This window comes from Microtus oregoni, unplaced genomic scaffold (genome assembly GCF_018167655.1).
Source record: "Microtus oregoni isolate MIOR12 unplaced genomic scaffold, Mior012 000005F_ref0000423, whole genome shotgun sequence".
In the NCBI taxonomy this organism is placed as follows: Eukaryota; Metazoa; Chordata; class Mammalia; order Rodentia; family Cricetidae; genus Microtus; species Microtus oregoni.
The window spans coordinates 46,222,083-46,239,871 of NW_024543064.1; the positions used below are offsets into that span (position 1 = coordinate 46,222,083).

Sequence of the window (17,789 nt, forward strand, 5' to 3'; positions counted from 1 at the left end):
ATGTAAAATATAAAGAGCTGTGCTCCTGGATTACCAGTGTTTGCCCCGCCTTCCTCACCTGGAATATAGCGTACATGATGCACGTGAGGGGTCGATTGTGTGAGTACCCAGCCACGTTGAAAATGTTAAGGCCCCATTTGTTCAGGTCTTCCAGCTCCTGCAATCAAAATGAGAGGGATTTAAGAATAACAGTTTTGTTTTTTTTAATAATTTAAAATATTTTGAGAGATTTTGGGGGAAATTGGCGGCTGAGTCTTTTCATGCATCTGTTTAGAGTGTCTGGTTGCATAAGAGTCGGAATGGTGGGCTCGGTATCTTCTATGAGGTAACTGCAGGTACACATTCTTTTGTGAAGAAATACCCAAGTGGGTTTGCATTTATAAACTAGTTGTTGGCCCACACTTGCCAAACATGAGTGTTCAACTGATGCTGCTTTCAAAGTCATCTCAAATGAGCCCAGGCTGCTGGTCCCAGCCCTCTGTCTGTCCCCTTGCTCCTCGATGGCCCATCAGCAACAACTGCATAACTGTGTCCACCCTTTGCTCATTATCCTTGAAGTCATGTCAGGGAGACTCAGAGTATGTAGAGCTCAGTCCTGACTTAGCATTAACTGCCTGGTATGGGTTATATCTTAGGGTGAATGGACCACACACAGACCTGTAATAAATATTGTTCAGACCTTTACTGTGGGAGTATTCCTAAAATTATCTGCTTGGGGGAGTAATTTATTTTATTTTGAATAACAGCCTATGGGACTGACCTGATGGTTAATTAATTTTTCTCTAATGGTAGCTTTCAGGTCTCATGGAAGAAGTTTTGTTCAGAGGAACACTTGCTTTACCTTTTGACCAGGCTAGCAAGGACACTAGCAGCACCTGTGTAGCCTCCAACAGGAGGAATGGACATTTTCTGGCCCTTCCCCTCTGACTGTGCTTTGGTGTATGGGTCAGCACTGTCACTGCTCCTCATGTTATCCTTAGCCCTGTCAATCATGGCAGACATCCCTGCTCGTGCCTGACATCCTTTTTCCCACTGTCCTCTGGGACAATGCAGCCCAGCCCGCCAGCTTGCCCTAGGACGTCTTGTGTCTCCCACAGCAGGATGCTGTATCCACAAGGAACCCTGCATTACTGAGCTATACTCAGGAAAAAGGAACCGGCTTTCAGTACAGAAGGACTTCAGGTAGGTGCTCCCACAATGGACCGAGAGGCTACAGCAACTTCCTCTCCCTGAAACTCAACCGTTAAACATATGCGGTCCCTCTTTTCTAAAGGGTGAATGAAGTGACATGAGTGTATGTGTGCATGTGTGTGTGTGTGTGTGTGTGTGTGTGTGTGTGAGAGAGAGAGAGAGAGAGAGAGAGAGAGAGAGAGAGAGAGAGAGCGCAGTGGGGAGCTGCATGCACACGTGCTCATCTCATGCACACCTTGGCTAGATGATCTTCATTTTCCGTGTTGACTCCGAAGCGTGAGATGCTCGTGTTGTTCAGGCTTGAGCTATGCATCAGTTTCTTCACTCCGCTTATCTGGGTCATGAGCTGCTGCTTTTTCTTCTTCTCCCTATCCTTCTGGGTGGGAGATGGGATTTCCACATCATTCTGCTTGTCTGCAACAGAACAGGGAACATGCTTTTGAGCACATGTGTACCAGTGAGCAGACAGTGATCTCCAGAACAACATGAACCATGTGTACTGGGGCTTCAATTTCATACAGAAGTCTTGGAGCGTGACCTCTCTGGACCTGCAGATGGTCCTGTGAAGCAGGGGAGACATATGGGCCATTCTGTGAAGCAGGGGAGACATATGAGCCGTTCCATGTTCCTGCAGAAGTAAACTGAGGCCCAGTGGACCAGGTAATTTATCTAATAAGTGGCAGAGTTAAGACCCTAGCCAGTTCTTCTGTTTTCAGTGCTGCCTAGAATCACACTCATATTTTTAAAGTGGAGCATCAATACTTATATACAGATGATTCATTAACGTGAGTAATGTATTTTTGTATATAAAATGTTCATCACTTGGGAGGCATAAGCAGGTAGATCATTGTGAGTTTGAGGCCAGCCTGGTCTACAGCGAGTTCCAGGACAGCCAAGGCTACACAGAGAAAACCTGTCTTGAAAACCCAAAAACTAAAAAAACAAACAAATAAATAAATAAATATAAAATGTTTATTAGTGGATGGAGTGGCATGGGCCTATAATCCCAGCACAGAGGAGGCAGAGGCAGAAAGACAAGGGTTCAAAGACCTACAAGATGAATTTGAGGCTAGCCTAGGCTACATGAGCCCCCATCTTAGAACAAACAACAACAATAGGTTCATTGTAAAACACAAACCTAGTTTAACAAAAGCAAACTATGCTCTGCTCTTTTTATTGTATTTCTATTCTTTTTGCCCATGTAAGAATTCATATGGTTTCAACCAGGCTCAGTTTAAATAAGAGTATAAATGTTAGAAAAATAGATGGTTTCATAACCTTCAAGTAATTACTCTAAAGCTTTCGTTCATTACCATTTGAGGTTTGGAACAATACCATAATTTGATTTCCTCATGTTTTGTGCCTATTAATTTTGCTTATAAATAATAAGGCCTCTCATCCATAATAGGCACTTTAGTTCTTAAGATGTTTATGTTTATTAACTATTGATAACCATCTCAGCTAGTTTTCTTTTATACTTACAAGGTAGCTGTAGAACTAGTATTAGTAAAAATAAGTGTCTACCCACATGCAGAATCTTTCCTGTAGATTGTTATTAACTACAAAATACTGTATTTCCCTTTGTAGGGAGATGAATGCTGAGTGCTCATGAGGACTTATCACCTCTGTCCTGCTATGGAGATGCCTGTGGGTGCCCAAAGGCAGTGATTGGTTCCATGGCTGCCTCATTTCACCCTTGAACTCAATGGAACCTGTGGCTGAAATAGTTAACTCGGCTCTCAAAAGTGCCCTTATCTGTCTTTGCTTGTCACAGCGAAAATCAGCACGGCAAGAACATCCCCATTTGAAAATGGCAGGCTTCCATAGGGCATGCTGGGATTTGCTTTTAGCCTCCTGCAGATGATGGCACACTCATGCGTCCTCCTCAGGGGCATCTGTCTGCTGACAGGCCCTAGAGACATGCCATCAAAGCAAAGCAAGAAAGGACCGGCTTCACACACAGCTTACCACCCGGCTGTTGGGGGGAATCTAGCATTTTCTATCCCCAGTGCCCCTGAAAGGCCTCAGGGTGCTCAGAAGCCTGTGACTTCTGATTGGAGGAGGAATTTTAGTCATTTCTATTAGTTTAGAGGTTTCCAAACTATTCAATATCAAACAGCACTGAAGAAATTTGAAAAAAATTTCAAATCTATGGGCCCCACCTAACTCTACTAAATTAACACTTTCAAATAAAATTCTCCTGCTGTCTTGATGATCAGAAGTAGATTTGGGAACAAATAACAATCCCACACTGGCTTCTCAGATGAAGTCAGCAACTTGTCCAAACTCAAGGGACAACCTATGGAACAGTTATTTCTTCTTTAACTACTTTGTACACAGTGGCCTAATAGCCCAGGGTCCAGGCCTTGGGTTTCTGTTAAAAATCTTTTTCCTGCCACACAGTGGCTGGTGTGGAAACTCTATGTTATTTTAATTTTGAAATTCCCTTCCTTTCTTTCTCTCTGTCATTTCATTGCTAATAACTACCACTTCTTGCGAAAATGAAAGGTCACAACACCCCTCCCTTTTCCCAACTACCATTTTTCACATTTGGGGAAAAGGGTTTTAGGTTCCCTGGTGCCTCTGCAGATTGGAGCATCTCTAGTGGAACCAGCAGCTTTCCTGGTTTGGGTTAATTAAAGGTTCCCTTGCACCCGTAAGTAATTGAGCAGGACAACTGCTCTGTTTGGAACTCGGCAATAAAGAGGAGCAGTAGCCACAGGGGCACCGGTGACATTCATGGGTGTTTCCCTATGCAAGCACTGGAACAAGTGACAGGCTTCCCTATTCGGAATTTCCTCTGGTGAGCATGGAGCCAGCCCACTGTGGAAACAACCTGAAGCAGAGACTCAAAAATGGCAAGAAACCCTCATTGCATTAACACTTCTAGTGGGCGGACTGTGATGGGGACACTGTTGGCTACTGCAATGCACGCGCAAAAACAATCACGCAAATACAGAAACTGGTCTTATCCAAACACTGCTAGTGGTATAATTTGAAGTATTTTCTTTGCTAGAGTCCAGCATCCTATGATCACGAAAATTCTGAAATTCTTTTCCTCAAACATTAAAAGTTCTAGCTTTCGAGTTGAGATGTTAAGTAAATTCAAAAAGAAAATGTTCTTTACCTGTAAAAATATTAACTAGTTTTTAATACAACCTGTAAAAATCTTGCTTTATATGTGTGGTCTCCACCTATACCCTATTCAGTTCTCCTGAGATTAGATACTCTAAATTCCACTTTCCCCAGCAACATGAAAGCCCATTTTCATATAATACCATTAGTAAGGGCCAAGATCGGTCCATGACTTATTGCCTGGTTTTCTACACCCTACCCGAACATTGTCTTTTCAGACAGGAAAACCCCGACAAGGTTCACAGACACCAGGGTTAGGAGATTCCTTCCTTTCTGCATAGCAGGTTTTAACACCTTCCCACTCTTGCTGGGATATTGTTTTTAAGTTTAACTTCAAATGAGATGGTCATCTCATCTTGTTCTGCGATGATTGCCATGTTCAGAAAAAGCCTTTTCTATAACTAGAACCTGTTAATCCCTTATTTTTATTTCCAGCCATCCTGATTTCTAAAGAAAAAAACCTCTAGAATAGTATCCATACCACACTCACAAATGGGATCCTATTCCTTATGCTCTTAAGAATTTCTATTATGGAGGGATAATATTTGGTATTTACTTCTAAACTCCCAGAGAGTCAGCTCTGCCTCAGAAAAAAATATTAGCCAAGTGACTTTGGTTAGATTACTTTATTTTTCTTAACTTCAATTCTGTTTCCTGTAAAATGAGGAAATGTATCACGAGGGTCCCCACCAGATAACGACAGTTTATGCTGAGGGCTTCTGGGCCTTCAGGGACACTCCCTTCCCCCTCAGACAGGGCCAAGAGTCCCAGACCCTGCATTTGCAGTTCTGAAGCAAGCTTTGATTTTCTGTACAAATTGCATGTCTGGGGCTTGTGACAGAGGGTCAAGTATGTCTGAGGGGAGCTGTGGAGCAACTCACCCTGTGACAGACTCACAGCGCCAACGTTGCGGAGAGGAGGAGGATTGCATCTCTGCTGGGGTTCTCAGACTTCACATGAAGCAGCTGATGCCTCTTGTGTTTGCATCTTTTTCCTGTGTTTTTCTAAGAATCTTCTCATTTGCCATGTACACATCCAAATGTGTGTGTGTGCTTGCACGTGCACATGTACGCACGCATACGTGTGAGCACACACACGCACACACACACACACACACACACACACACACTACCCTTCTAACACAAAGGACTGGCATTTCAGTAACTCTTCTTGAATATTTTCTCTGGATAATTTAGTTTTTTGAACAAAGAGAAGCTAAATTTTCCTGAGGGAGCGTGCCTAGATACCAAATAGATTATTCATGGAGGGATAGGTATTTGTCTAGTCTTAGGATGGAAAGATTGAAACTAATTTTTGTTTTAAAAAAATTACTTAGGACAATAAAATATTTTGCTGATCCTTAGCAAGTGGTCCTCAGAGGGACACTGGGAAGCCTGCTTCCATCCTGACCTGACCAAGGGCTCAGAGATTTCACGGGCCTTTAACCCTAATCTCTATAAGGGAAACTCTAACCCACAGAAGCCCCGGGATTATAAAAGCTATGTGTACGGAAAGGAAGCTCTGATTTCACTCTTATCTCCTGTTGTCAATACCTGTCAAGTGTCCTGAAAACAGTGCCCAGCTCATGGAAAATAACTGAAATTTTCATGAACCAAGATATGTATCTGAGACACGGAGGGGAGGATTCCTGTGTTCAGAGATAGAGGGGAAAGCCCGGGGAAGGAAAGGATTAGGGGTTATGCCTCCTCTTTGCTTAGATTTTAGCCACCTCTGGAAGACTGGGTATGTGTAAAAATTCCTCCCCTTTGTTCTCTGTCAAAGGTTGTTGCAACTGCAGCTGGGGACAGCAGGTGTTGGAGGGCATACACATGCGGCAGTGGTGAGGATGGCCTCTGCGGCTGACGCACAGTTTATGGGATCCGCTGGATGACCAGGGGCAGCACAGTCATGCTGGACCCATGAGAAAGCCCACTGCTGTGCTGTCGAGGGGAACTGCATCCAAGTGAAAGAAATGGGACCTGCTTTTTAAACAAAGCTGCAGGCAGACTGTGTTCTGGAAGGTAGCAAGGCAAATGCTCATTTAATAAGAGGCTGTGCCATAAAGGAAGCTGGGATGCTCAGCTGCAAGAATGGGTCATTTCCTTGGGAAAAAAATGGAGCTACAGAGGCGAGGATGTTTCAGAGCCAGCAGGATCAGGATCTAGAGGCTTCCCATGTGGTTTTGAGGTACACATGCCCCCGATTCTGCAGGCCTCATTAAATTAAAACAGGCACTATAGGTTCACGATACAAAAGTTGCCCCTCAGCCTGAGATCAGAAATTCCTAAGAGTCAAACAAGGCCCAGGGAATAATTGAAGACTGCCTCTGGAAACCTATGACCAGTGTTATGTGTTAAATACCGTCCACATAATGTCAGAGAACAGTCAGGGATCAGAATGAAAAGACAGTGGTGTTGCTTAGAGAAGACAAGGTTTCTTAGACATGGAACACCTCCTTGTGCGTGTGTGTGTGTGCGTGCGCGCGCACACACACACACACACACACACACACACACACCTAGCAAAGCAACAGTCAAATTATTTCCAGAATGCCCTTTCCTGGACTCTGTGGAGGTAGCTCATCCCTTAGAAAATACCTCAAAGCCTAGTTATTGGAAGAATAGAAAAAAAAATCTGATTTTAGAGATGCTGATAGAGCAGCTTCTGGGTTTGGGTATTGGGCTTTCAGCTGCTCTGCAGGTCCCTATAGTGAGGGGTACAGTAATGTGCAGTCATGCAGATGCAATCAACCCATAACAACCTGCTCTATACAACAGGTATTATCATTTCAAAAATATTACCTTCCTGGGCTTATTGTTTTCCTTTAGAGATTGGCTTTAGCTCTTATCTTGGATGGATTTGTTTTCTGTGCTTAACCACAGTCCAAATTCACAAGGATACCCTTGACCGGTTGTAGAAATTCGCCCTGCAGAAGCTCAGTGGGGTTCCTGTTAGCGTCTTACCTAAGAACGTGTTTGAAATGTATTCCGACACCTGGTTCCCTGATCTGCTCATCTCCGAGAGATGTGTCAGCTCCCGGTTCAGCATCCTTTTGAACTGTTCATAGAGAAAAGAAAAAGTATTAAGGACCTAGGAAAGAGCAATTGATCACTGTATTTCCAACTTTACTTTCTAGGAACCAAGAGACTATACAGCCAATCTCATTAGATTAACAAAAGCTACGCTGCGCATCATAATGTCCCCTCAGTTTGAAACCATTCCAACATAAAACAAAAACAAAGATGTTTTTAAATTTCCTTAAGATCACCGATTTCTTTTGAGCTTGCAAACTCAGGGAAAGGAATTTTAATGCAGATCAAAATAATTTGATATCAAAATAACTACTTAACAATATTGCTACTTTTAAAAATTGGAAACATATCCCCCAAATATTTGAGGTGATAACATATTCAGCGAGAGCAAATTAAGTGAAAAGTTTAATGAAAGGGAGGGGGGAAGCATCCTTTTAAAACAGTTGAGAGAAAGCAGAATTGAAACATATTACGTACATTAAAACCATACAATAAAACATGCCCTTATTTCATAAGATGCCCCAGTGGATTAAATGTATACACAAACTCAGTCACTGCCAATGCTTTCTACTCCACAGAAAACAGACGGATGGCAAAGCATCGGATTCTACCAAAGACACAGAACACAATCAAATCGACCCACCTTGATATAACCCCAAGATACAGATAACAAATAGTTTGCCTCAGGCATTTTGGAGGCTCTTCACGCCACAGTCCACAAATCCCTTTGAAAGAATTCAGTTCTAGGAGAGCAATCCCCAGAGGATCAGCAAAAAAACGAGGCAGATCCAGTGGTTAGAAAACCAAAACTTAGAAAAGACAAAGCCTTGCAAATGAGCGGTGTTTCCTAATCCACGGCAAATCCATCTTCAGTCACATGGCATTCCTGCAAGAAGCCTGTGCACTGCAGGCAGAAGAGAGTCACGAAACCAGGAATTGTACTAAGGAACGAGCGCCGGTCCAAATGTATTCAGCTGGCCGGCTTGAAACAGTCCATCAGTCAGCAGTCCTGATGCCCGGAGGGGTTCCCACCCTACGTTAGTCCAACTCTGTTAGGGAGCAGGGAATCTCTTTCCCCCGGGAGCTGTCTGCCTGGGAAACAGCCATCTTTTAAAAAGGAGAAGATTAAAATGGAGGAAGCCCCATGAATATTTAAGTAAATCTGAGGTCCTACCCTCCCCCCGTTCCAGCTAGGTGTTCTTTAACTCTCTCTTCCTCTGCAGACAGCCAGCCCTCTGCAGAAGCAGCCTGACACAGTGCTCAGCTATTGTAATTGCTCCCAAGTGAAAGTACATTTGATTAATTGGCTCTGAGAATTTTTTTTTTTTAAACTGGAAAAGGTTGGAACTGTAGCCCTTATCTGACTCGGCTTCCAGTATAGAAGAATTTCTTTTTAACCTGCTTTAGGAACATTATTTGACCACCAACTGGGATGCTGATGCATTTAGCCTCTTTTCACAGTAAAATGAAGGAGGAGAGAATTAATTCGTTTGACGCAAAAAGTATTTCATCCGAAATGTGCCATTTTCTGCACTCAGCCGGTTCATTATTATGCTTATTAGGTCATATTCAGCAAATGGATTAAATTCATTTAACCTTTCCTTTCCACGTAGGATTCTCAAGTACATTAGGAAATATGAGATAACATTTGCTGAACGAACTGAGAATTATTTGGAGTTATGCTTATTGGATATTTTAGTGCTGCTACGTCTTATATTTCATGTTAGAAACGTTTCACAGTTAAAATTATTTTAGTTTCATTTTAGCAAGTTGGGATGTGTTGAAAATGTCATTCTTTTCCTGGCTCCCCTGCCAGTCCCTCCTTGTCAGCATTACAGCACAGGCAGTGGGAAGCCCTGACCAAGCAAGCTCCACTTCCCCCCTCCCGCCCCCGCGCTCCCCTAGGCCCCTATATCCCTAGTCTTCCAGGGAGTTCCTGTGCTGCACGTTGAAGGATCAGCAAAGCACCATGGCAACAGCCTGAACTTGTAATTGGCTCTCTTTCCTGTGAGGCATTCCCCTTCCAAATGAGCATCCTGTATCTGACAATAGCTTCACTTCAGGGATCTAAGACTCAGGTCAAACCACTGCTTCGCCCAGAGAGCTGCCTTTTGAGGTGAAGCCAGACCGAATCTGGGTCTCTGCATGTTGGCTCCCTGTACCACAGGCTGTCCTCTGAGACACAACCTGTCTCTTTCTGGGTAGCCCTGCTTGCGTATGTGTGTGTTTTCACAAGTAACCAGACATCTCTGAGTCAATCGTTTCTGCTTCGTAGACTGACATGTTGAACCTCAGTGCAATTTTGAACTCCAGGTGAATTGCATAAATTTCAAGTTATTTTTTTTAAAGATATAACTGTCACAATGGCCTCTCACCTTCAAGTCACAAAACCAGCCCTGACTGAAGATGGAGAGGTTAGAAAAGACAGATTTATAAGTGCTGATTGGTCTGCTGGCCTTTAGAAAAGAAACAAATTTTGCTTAAACTATAGTAAAAATATCTTACATAATGGCTTGGAGACAGACGATTTCTTCTGTAGCTATTTTCCCCCCATGCACAAGACTTAACCAAATATAATAGGTCAAGCAGTTGCCCTCATTTTGGTTTCTATGAAATATTTGCAAACATTTTGGAGGTGACTAGGCTTATACTACTCCAATAAAGGCATTCTATCATGTTTTGAACAAACATTAATGGAATATCTGAAATGGCCAGGTAAAGTGTGTGTGCATGGGGGGGGGGGGGTGGAGAAAGCAAATGGTCAAACAAAGAGTCCTTTTATGGTTTTAGTCAACTTTCATTCTAGTAGAATAGCCAGGTTTGTTAAGATACCTTGGCTAGTCCACAGGCACAGTCTAAAGAGGGCGAAGAGGGCTCCTTAAGTGCTGTGGTTGGCTGCTCTGCTCAGGAGATGCGAACAGATTGGAAAACCATCATATATGGCAAGATACCTCTCCCTATCATCTTTCTCCCTATAACTTCCCTTTGCCATAGGATCCTGTTGGGATACATGGGACATCAGTCTGTTTGGTAGAAGATAGTGGTTTTCAGCCATGGGGTTGAGTAAACTACACACCTTCTCTGTCTTTACAGAAGGGCTCGGTGTACTCATGCAAGCAAACAGAGGAATGCCATCTCCCCTTTTCCCATGCCTACATGGATTATCCTATGATCTTTTGACCAAGGGCAGGGTGACGCACACCAAAAACAAAGTTTCCCAAAGTCATCCCAAGGTAACCATAAAATACACATGATGAAGTATACAAATGGAGGCCATCCAGGGTCAGAAACCAATCTAGACCTTTTAAATGTTGCTTAGCAACCACCACTGGTTTTCCTCCGCAAGGGAGGGCCTTACCACACTGACTAAGGCAATTATTGCTGTCATCAAAAAATACTTATGAAGGGCCTACTTGTTTAAGGCTCTGAGAGACTAAGAAAGGCAGATGTGGCCTTCTAGAAAGGCAAAGTCATAAGGGTAGGGCTAACCCTGGTGACTGGACAAGCCAAGGACTGGAACTGATATGTTGAGGTGACAGCTGATGGGACAGTTGGAGAATTCAGGGTAGGTAGGTTTTCAATGCCTGAATTCCATATGGGAGCTGCTTCTGGCATGCTACGGGTATCCATAACACAGCAATTGAACCTCAACTTTCATCTTGTTTGTATGACTGGCCTTGTGACATCACTTCAACTCTCTTCTGTGAAATGAGAATGACACATAAGACTCCCAGCCCATCTTTCCACTTTAAGTTCTCAAGATTGTGTGATAGATTCTAGACCAGCCTCCTACAGCTTGGCTACAGTATTGACCAGCAACTAGCTCCTCTCGGAAAAATAAAACTCTTTCTATACTGCTGAGGTCAATGGGAGAAGATGGACATACTTCTGTTTCTAAGAATAAACCACTACTACTAAGGGGAGAGGTATTTGTCCTAACTCAGAGCTCCACAGCCTGAGAGTCTTGGAGCCTCCCTGTCGCCTTACCCAGTTAACTGTTTCAATACGAAGGTAAAATGGATCCTGAATAAAATCATGGCCCAGGGATTTGTAGGACTGAAAGGAAATGAATTTATTTACCTCACCAATTTAATTCTCCAAAGGCAGCGGAGAATTTACAAACTGGAAGGCGCTATTTCAAAGACAAGTGAGTTCTCACATCTCCTGGACAGAGATCCGATTTTTCTTTAATAATCTGTCTTCACAAGAAAGCCTTGTTACAGAGTCTACCTAGAAATAATGTTCCCAGGGGAAACGGCCAGATTCCCTTCTCAGCACAGACAAAGTTTGTGAATGAACCCTTAGAACACAAACTTCCCCACATCTCCCTGAAGCTGTGTCTGCCCAACACCAGATCTACAAACAGTGCTAAGAAATTACAGTTCCATTTTGAAAAGAGAAGAGCTATCATTTTCTATAAATAACATAGGGCTATTTTTCTAGAATATTCTTTCTTTGTAAAAAAATAATCTGTGACTTTTTAATGGTCTGCTTTTAATTTATTTAATTTTCATGTTCCCGGTATGACAAATAATAAGTCCTTCTGTTGTACAACACAGTCTTCCTTGCTTCTAAGTTGCAAGAAGTTACCTAGAAAATATCTGAAATTAAATTTTGTCAGATCCCTTTCCTTCAGCTTCTGAGTCACTCTCCTCTAAAGTGATGGAAACACATCACCATTTTCTACTCCTTCTCAAAAGAGGAGCTTCAGGTTTGTGCACAGATCAGCAGGCTGTGTTCTGAGCTCTGAATGTCTTCCCAGGGAAGGGTGGGATGTTGGTCATACTCTGCTTCTCAGAAGAAAAAGAAAGCCGGAAGGCAGATGGTACAAGGAGCTCACGTTGAGGATGTGAAAGAGCCGCTGCTTTTAAACCAATCTGGGTTTGCTAGGGGCGATTCTTCACCATCAAAAATATCAATAAAGTAATGGGTTAAATATCTACCTCAAAGACCTAGCAAAAAGTCAGTACTTTTTCTCAATGATAACCTGATGAAGTCAGTGACAGAGAGCTTTAAGGACGGGGAAAAAGGTGCCAAACAGAGGAAGGCAGCCCCAGTCATTGCTCCTGTGGGTGGCCATCTACGTAGGAGCCCAGCTGTGAGACAGGCGCCTTATTGTGTAGCATCTTCCTGTTTTCGCAGTTTGAAACAACTGCCAAAGTCATTAAAGTCACAATGACTTTTTTTTTTTTTAGGGACTAACTTTTGACTCATATTTTATACTGTTGTTAGTCATAATTTTATAGGGATTCCCGAGTATCAGGGAAGTGGAGGGGCTGACAGTCCCTCATGAGATCACAGAAGGCTCACGGTGGCAGAGAGAGAAGACATTGACCTAGGTTAGTGAGAGATGACTGCAAGCGATTTGTAGCCTCGGGGGAAATTAATTGGCTTCTTATGACTCTTGTTTCTTTAACGGGGTGAGATAGTTGATATCTGAAGTCCTTACTATTTTTTTTTAATCTGACTTAAAAATAAAACAGAAAGCAAAATCTGGAGTGAGGATACGGTGTAGCACTTTAAAACCCCTCCCTAGTGAAGCCCACCGTTTCCTCCGCTGTTAACAGCTCAGGTTGTCTGGCGCTATGCTTCCACCCACCTGTTCTCCTATGGCCCCTTCGAAACTCCATGCCCTGCTTTGTTAATGATGTGTTCATCTTATTTGAGGGGCACGTGAAAAAGCACTGAGTGGGTTAGTAACTGAATGGACGCAGGAGCTGCAGCCACTGCCATGCCATGCTCCCTTTGTGCTGGAGTAGCTGAGCCAGAAAGCACAGTTCCAGGGTGGGTCATGCCTGCCAAGATATTCTTCTGCGAGCAAACTCCGGACTGGGGGCACAGGGTTAGGTAATGCTCACTGCTCGGTGGTCCCATCAGAGAGACTCTCTTCTGCAGCGAACTGAGAACGGAGTCGTTTCTCTTCCTAGCTCCCCAAGGATGTAGTGATTGAAGATAGGTAGGAATCCCAGGAAAAGTGAGCATGAATCTTGTCGGCACAGTTTTGCCACAGAGTGCTGGTATTTCTGATGCACAAAGCCAGTTTTGTCCACCAGCTAGAAGACGAGTGTTTGCTCCAGGGATGTAGGAAAGGCAAAGTAGGGACAAAACATCAATGCTTTCATACAGGAAACTGGAAAGAGAGAACTGGGGACAGTATACTGTGGTTAGGCGGGTTGACACCAGCTTCTTACTCTTGAGGGTCTTTCTCCCTACCGGTTCTCTTTACTTTCCCTTTTTTTTTTTATGATTCTTGAAATCTTTTCAAGAGAAAATATGACACACATTATCTGAATGCTGAAATGCCTCTTAGCCTTGAAGTAATCCCCATAAGAATCTTTACAGAAAGTTCTCATGACTACATTCCCTCCTAAATTTCTGCAGTGACACAATTAAATAGACGAAAAAAAAAATACTGTGAATCTTTCTAAGTGCTCACATAATCACAGCATTTTATGTAACATATTTCTAAATTACGCAAGTGTATTATATTATACAATGTTTGTTATTTATTGTAGATATTTGTCCTTCTGCATGTGTAGAATTGCTAGGTTTGGTAGATAAAAATTCAAGATACTCTTTTAAATGTGAAATTCAGAAGAAACTTTTTTGACTATATGTGTTTTTCAGATATTACATATCCAAATCCTTCACAAGGAGTTTCAAAGCTGTGCTCTCCTCATGACAATCAGTGTGAAAAGCTATATACACATTTAGATAGTTACAACTTTCCACCTAGTTCTGAAAGAGATTTTTTTTCCTTCTTTTGAGAAATAAAAGACCCTTAAGCATTCTTGGAGCTCTGAACAGACTTCTTCCTTCTAATCTGCAGAGGTGTTTTGGTAGAGTTGGAGTGCTGGGCTCACAGTGAAATACAGCTGACCTCCATAACCAACAAATGACCCAAATCATTGAGGCAATTGAGAAAAAGAATTAAGGAATCAAGGCTTAGTCTTGAGTTACTTTTTTATCTCCCCAAGGCCACAGAATTTTAATATGACTCTTAAGCAAGTGACTAAAACACTTTTTTAAAAAAATACCCATCAAGAAACCGTGCAATTTATACTATTAAAAAAATAGAAATATTGAATCAGATGTATGGATCTGAGTCTGGAGTCCTCTCCTAGTGGAAAACAAAATCTGCGGTTGACGATCTCCAGTTCTTCCGGAGGCAATTACACAAAACAAGGTTCATCACCCCAAACATTCTTCACCTCTTAGTCCATAAAGACTGGTCATGGCAAGCATTCTACCATAGGGGTTATATCCCCAGCCCCTAGTTTCTAAGACAGGGTCTTGCAATGTTGCCTGGGCAGTCCTTGTGTGTCCTGTCACACACAGCAACCCAGTTCCTTTGAGAACAGATTCCTATTTTCAGACGATAACATTGCTCGAGATATTGTAAATTCCACCTTCTTAGGATGTCTACTGTTGCTGCAGCTATACAGATCTGCATAACTCCGTTTTGAGATTACTGCTCTACTGTCCTGAGGTGCTCATGGAGCCTCTAATGGGTCTGCCATTAGCTATGCTGTTTTCCGCTGCTGTCTTTCCCATGCTCTCTGAGACGCACGGGACAGTGGGAGGTTTCAGAGCTACTTTAAGAATCACTCCTCTGGATGGATATTTCTCAGGGCTGCTTCAGCCCCACAGTCTGTCAAGTTTCAAGGTCACCTCTGGGGTCTATCATGAAAATTAAAACCCTGAGCTACGCAGCCTTATCCTTTTTCTCTCCTGGAACAAGTATCTTGTCTTTTTTGGTATGTGTCACATCCACATTGAGAAGAATTTGCCAGAGATGGAAGGTTTGAACAAATTCGTAAACTATAAAGGATGAAACCAAGTGTCTCCAGTTATTTGTAGCCTATTAGAGGAGATGGCTATATTCTGCATATTGCTTTCCTGTGATCGCCACCGTAAGTGAGGCAAGATGGACACACGCCTTCACCATAGACTTATCCCTGAAATGTATAGTTCTGTTGGGACGACAGAAATTCCAGAGATGGACACCTAGGTCTTTTTCTGGAGAAGAGGGGATGTTCACTGTAGACTTGCCCTCCTAGTGGATTCTGATGACACAAAAGACGCCCTGCCAGAGAAGTCAGTAGCTTCTACTGCATGTGATATAAAAGCAGCTGATTGTTCTCTCAAACCTGGGAATAAACTCCCACACTGTAGCATAGTCTGAGAAATTGTGCAAGTCTTTGAGCCTCTGGGAAATCAAGGATTTCCACCGTTGAAGAGGGACGACTAGAAATGACACATGTCTGTGACCTAGTGGACACTCGAGGCCATAGGATTTGAGTTTGAAGATAGGTTTTATTTCGGAATTTTAAGTCCGAACTCAGGCTCTTCCTCACTGTGGGTTCACTGTGGCATGGAGGTTTCTTGTGGTTCCTTGGTGCCTAAACTCTTTCGCTGTTGACTGTAGCCTGCACGACCATTCCCACAATATGTGTGATGTGGTGCCATGTCACCCTGGTTACGTGCGTGACACGTGGTACTCATACAGCTGCTGGCTGACATTTTAGATGGTTCCCCAGGCTGAGGAGTGTAACAAGAATTGTGGGAAAGATAAACGAAGCATTTCAAATGAATATCATAATTTAAAATGACCTTATACTGAGACCATATCATAAAACAAAAAGCCTGTTTGGAGAAGTCAGGATCTTAGTAACACTATTGATTAATACTTCTTTAATCTAGCCAATATCAGCTAATTAGGAGACTTCAGAATTCTCTAGGTATCGACCAAAGCTAGGAATAATCGAAGACTGCTTGACATAAGGATATCTGCACTGTGTATACATTTGCTCAGATTTACAGTCAATCTGCTAACATACCAATTAGTTGACTATACTACTGGGGTGATCAGCACAACGCCAGAATGAAAATTATGGCCCAACAGTGGCGAAGTAGTCAGGTGCCATGCAACAGGTAGAGAGGGCTGATGATTGACGGACACAACACATGCTCTTAAGTCCCACCCACCCCCAACACCCCAGAGGCAAGGAGTATGAAACAGCAGCCATCACAGGGCTCTGAAGGCTTAGATGCACATCCTTTGGATGTAGACCTTTGGAGAGAATGATAACCCAAATAGTTTCAAACTGAACCAGCCAGTCTCTAACAGCCAACATCAAGCTTCCCATTTCGGCTCACAAGAAAAGTACATTTGCACAGCACCCCTGGGGCAGACTCAGAGGTTTCTGGGCATTGTAGTTCTGGGTCATGTGATTAAATATGAGGAGTGATAGAAAGAGCAAAGGCTTTTTCCTGAACGCTTCCTAACAAAATCTACACATGAGGAACTCATAGCCATTCCCTTTCATGAAATGATTTACCACGCTTTTTAAAAGAGGACCGCTTCCCACCCAGGGCTTCCTAGTCTTTGGCTAGGTTGTCCTATTTTAGCACCTCGTTAATGGATTTCCTGTGGTAAGCACTTTTGTCGAGCTGGGGGGTGGCTCAGTGGGTAGGATGTTTGCTGTGCAGACATGAGAACCTGACTTTAGATTCCTTGCACCTACAGAAAAGTCAGGTGCAGAAGTGCATGACTGCTAACTCCAGCCTGGGTGGAGGGGAAAGGCATGGGATGGATCCTGGGATTTATTGGCTAGCCAGTCTAGCTAAAATGGCTTGCCATTTTGGTTCAATGAGACATTGTGTTAAAAAAATGGTATAAGCAATAAAGACAATTTATATTGATCTTCAGACTCCACATGCACACTCACTTTTGAGCACATATAAATGTACACAGATACTCACATCCTAAACACCCCCTGGAGCTCTCCTGGAAAAGCAACATATAACCTTTATTCCTTTGAAAATGTTACTGTTACTTGCACAGTATGCCACTAAACAACACCCAAGTACATTAATCTTGTAAAATACTAGAACAAAAGTATCTATTAAAGAGCTCATTAAAAGTTCAACAACAGCTGGAGAGATGGCTCAGCAGTTAAGAGCATTGCCTGTTCTTCCAAAGGTCCTGAGTTCAATTCCCAGCAACCACATGGTAGCTCACAACCATCTGTAATGAGATCTGGTGCCCTGTTCTGACCTGCAGGCATACATGCAGACAGAATACTGTACACATAATAAATAAATAAATAAATAAATAAATAAATCTTTAAAAAAAAAGTTTAACAACAACAAAAGAATCCCAAACTCCTGAAATGATATGGACAAATGTTTAAAATATATTCCTGGTAGCTCTTGTTGAAACAGTCCCAAGGACACTCCCATGTAATGCTAAGGAAGATGCAAATAAGCTTTGTAACCAGATCCTGAGTGTTAAAAGGCAGCAGGGAAAAAAAAATCGGCGGTAGCTCATCCTGTCAAGAACACAAATAATGTACTTGCTTGGCCAAGAAAAATATGCCGAGTATATCAGTCAACAGGGCTGTATCTCAATGATCTGACTCAGAATGG

At 42.7% G+C, this 17,789-nt stretch overlaps 1 protein-coding gene across 6 annotated transcripts in view; it reads right to left on the bottom strand.

Annotated features, from left to right (window-relative positions):
* Pde4b (phosphodiesterase 4B) overlaps positions 1 to 17,789 on the bottom strand; it is a 524,499-nt gene that overhangs the window by 9,583 nt on the left and 497,127 nt on the right. For 5 of the 6 annotated variants that reach the window (XM_041651414.1, XM_041651416.1, XM_041651415.1 and 2 more), the window contains 3 exons: positions 7,290 to 7,383; positions 1,427 to 1,605; positions 59 to 157 (listed from right to left, as the gene is read on the bottom strand). In XM_041651414.1, the coding sequence (XP_041507348.1) occupies positions 59 to 157; positions 1,427 to 1,605; positions 7,290 to 7,383 (372 nt within the window). Of the gene's footprint in view, positions 1 to 58; positions 158 to 1,426; positions 1,606 to 7,289; positions 7,384 to 8,001; positions 8,502 to 17,789 lie in introns of those variants that run through there. The other variant, XM_041651420.1, reaches the window with a different exon arrangement.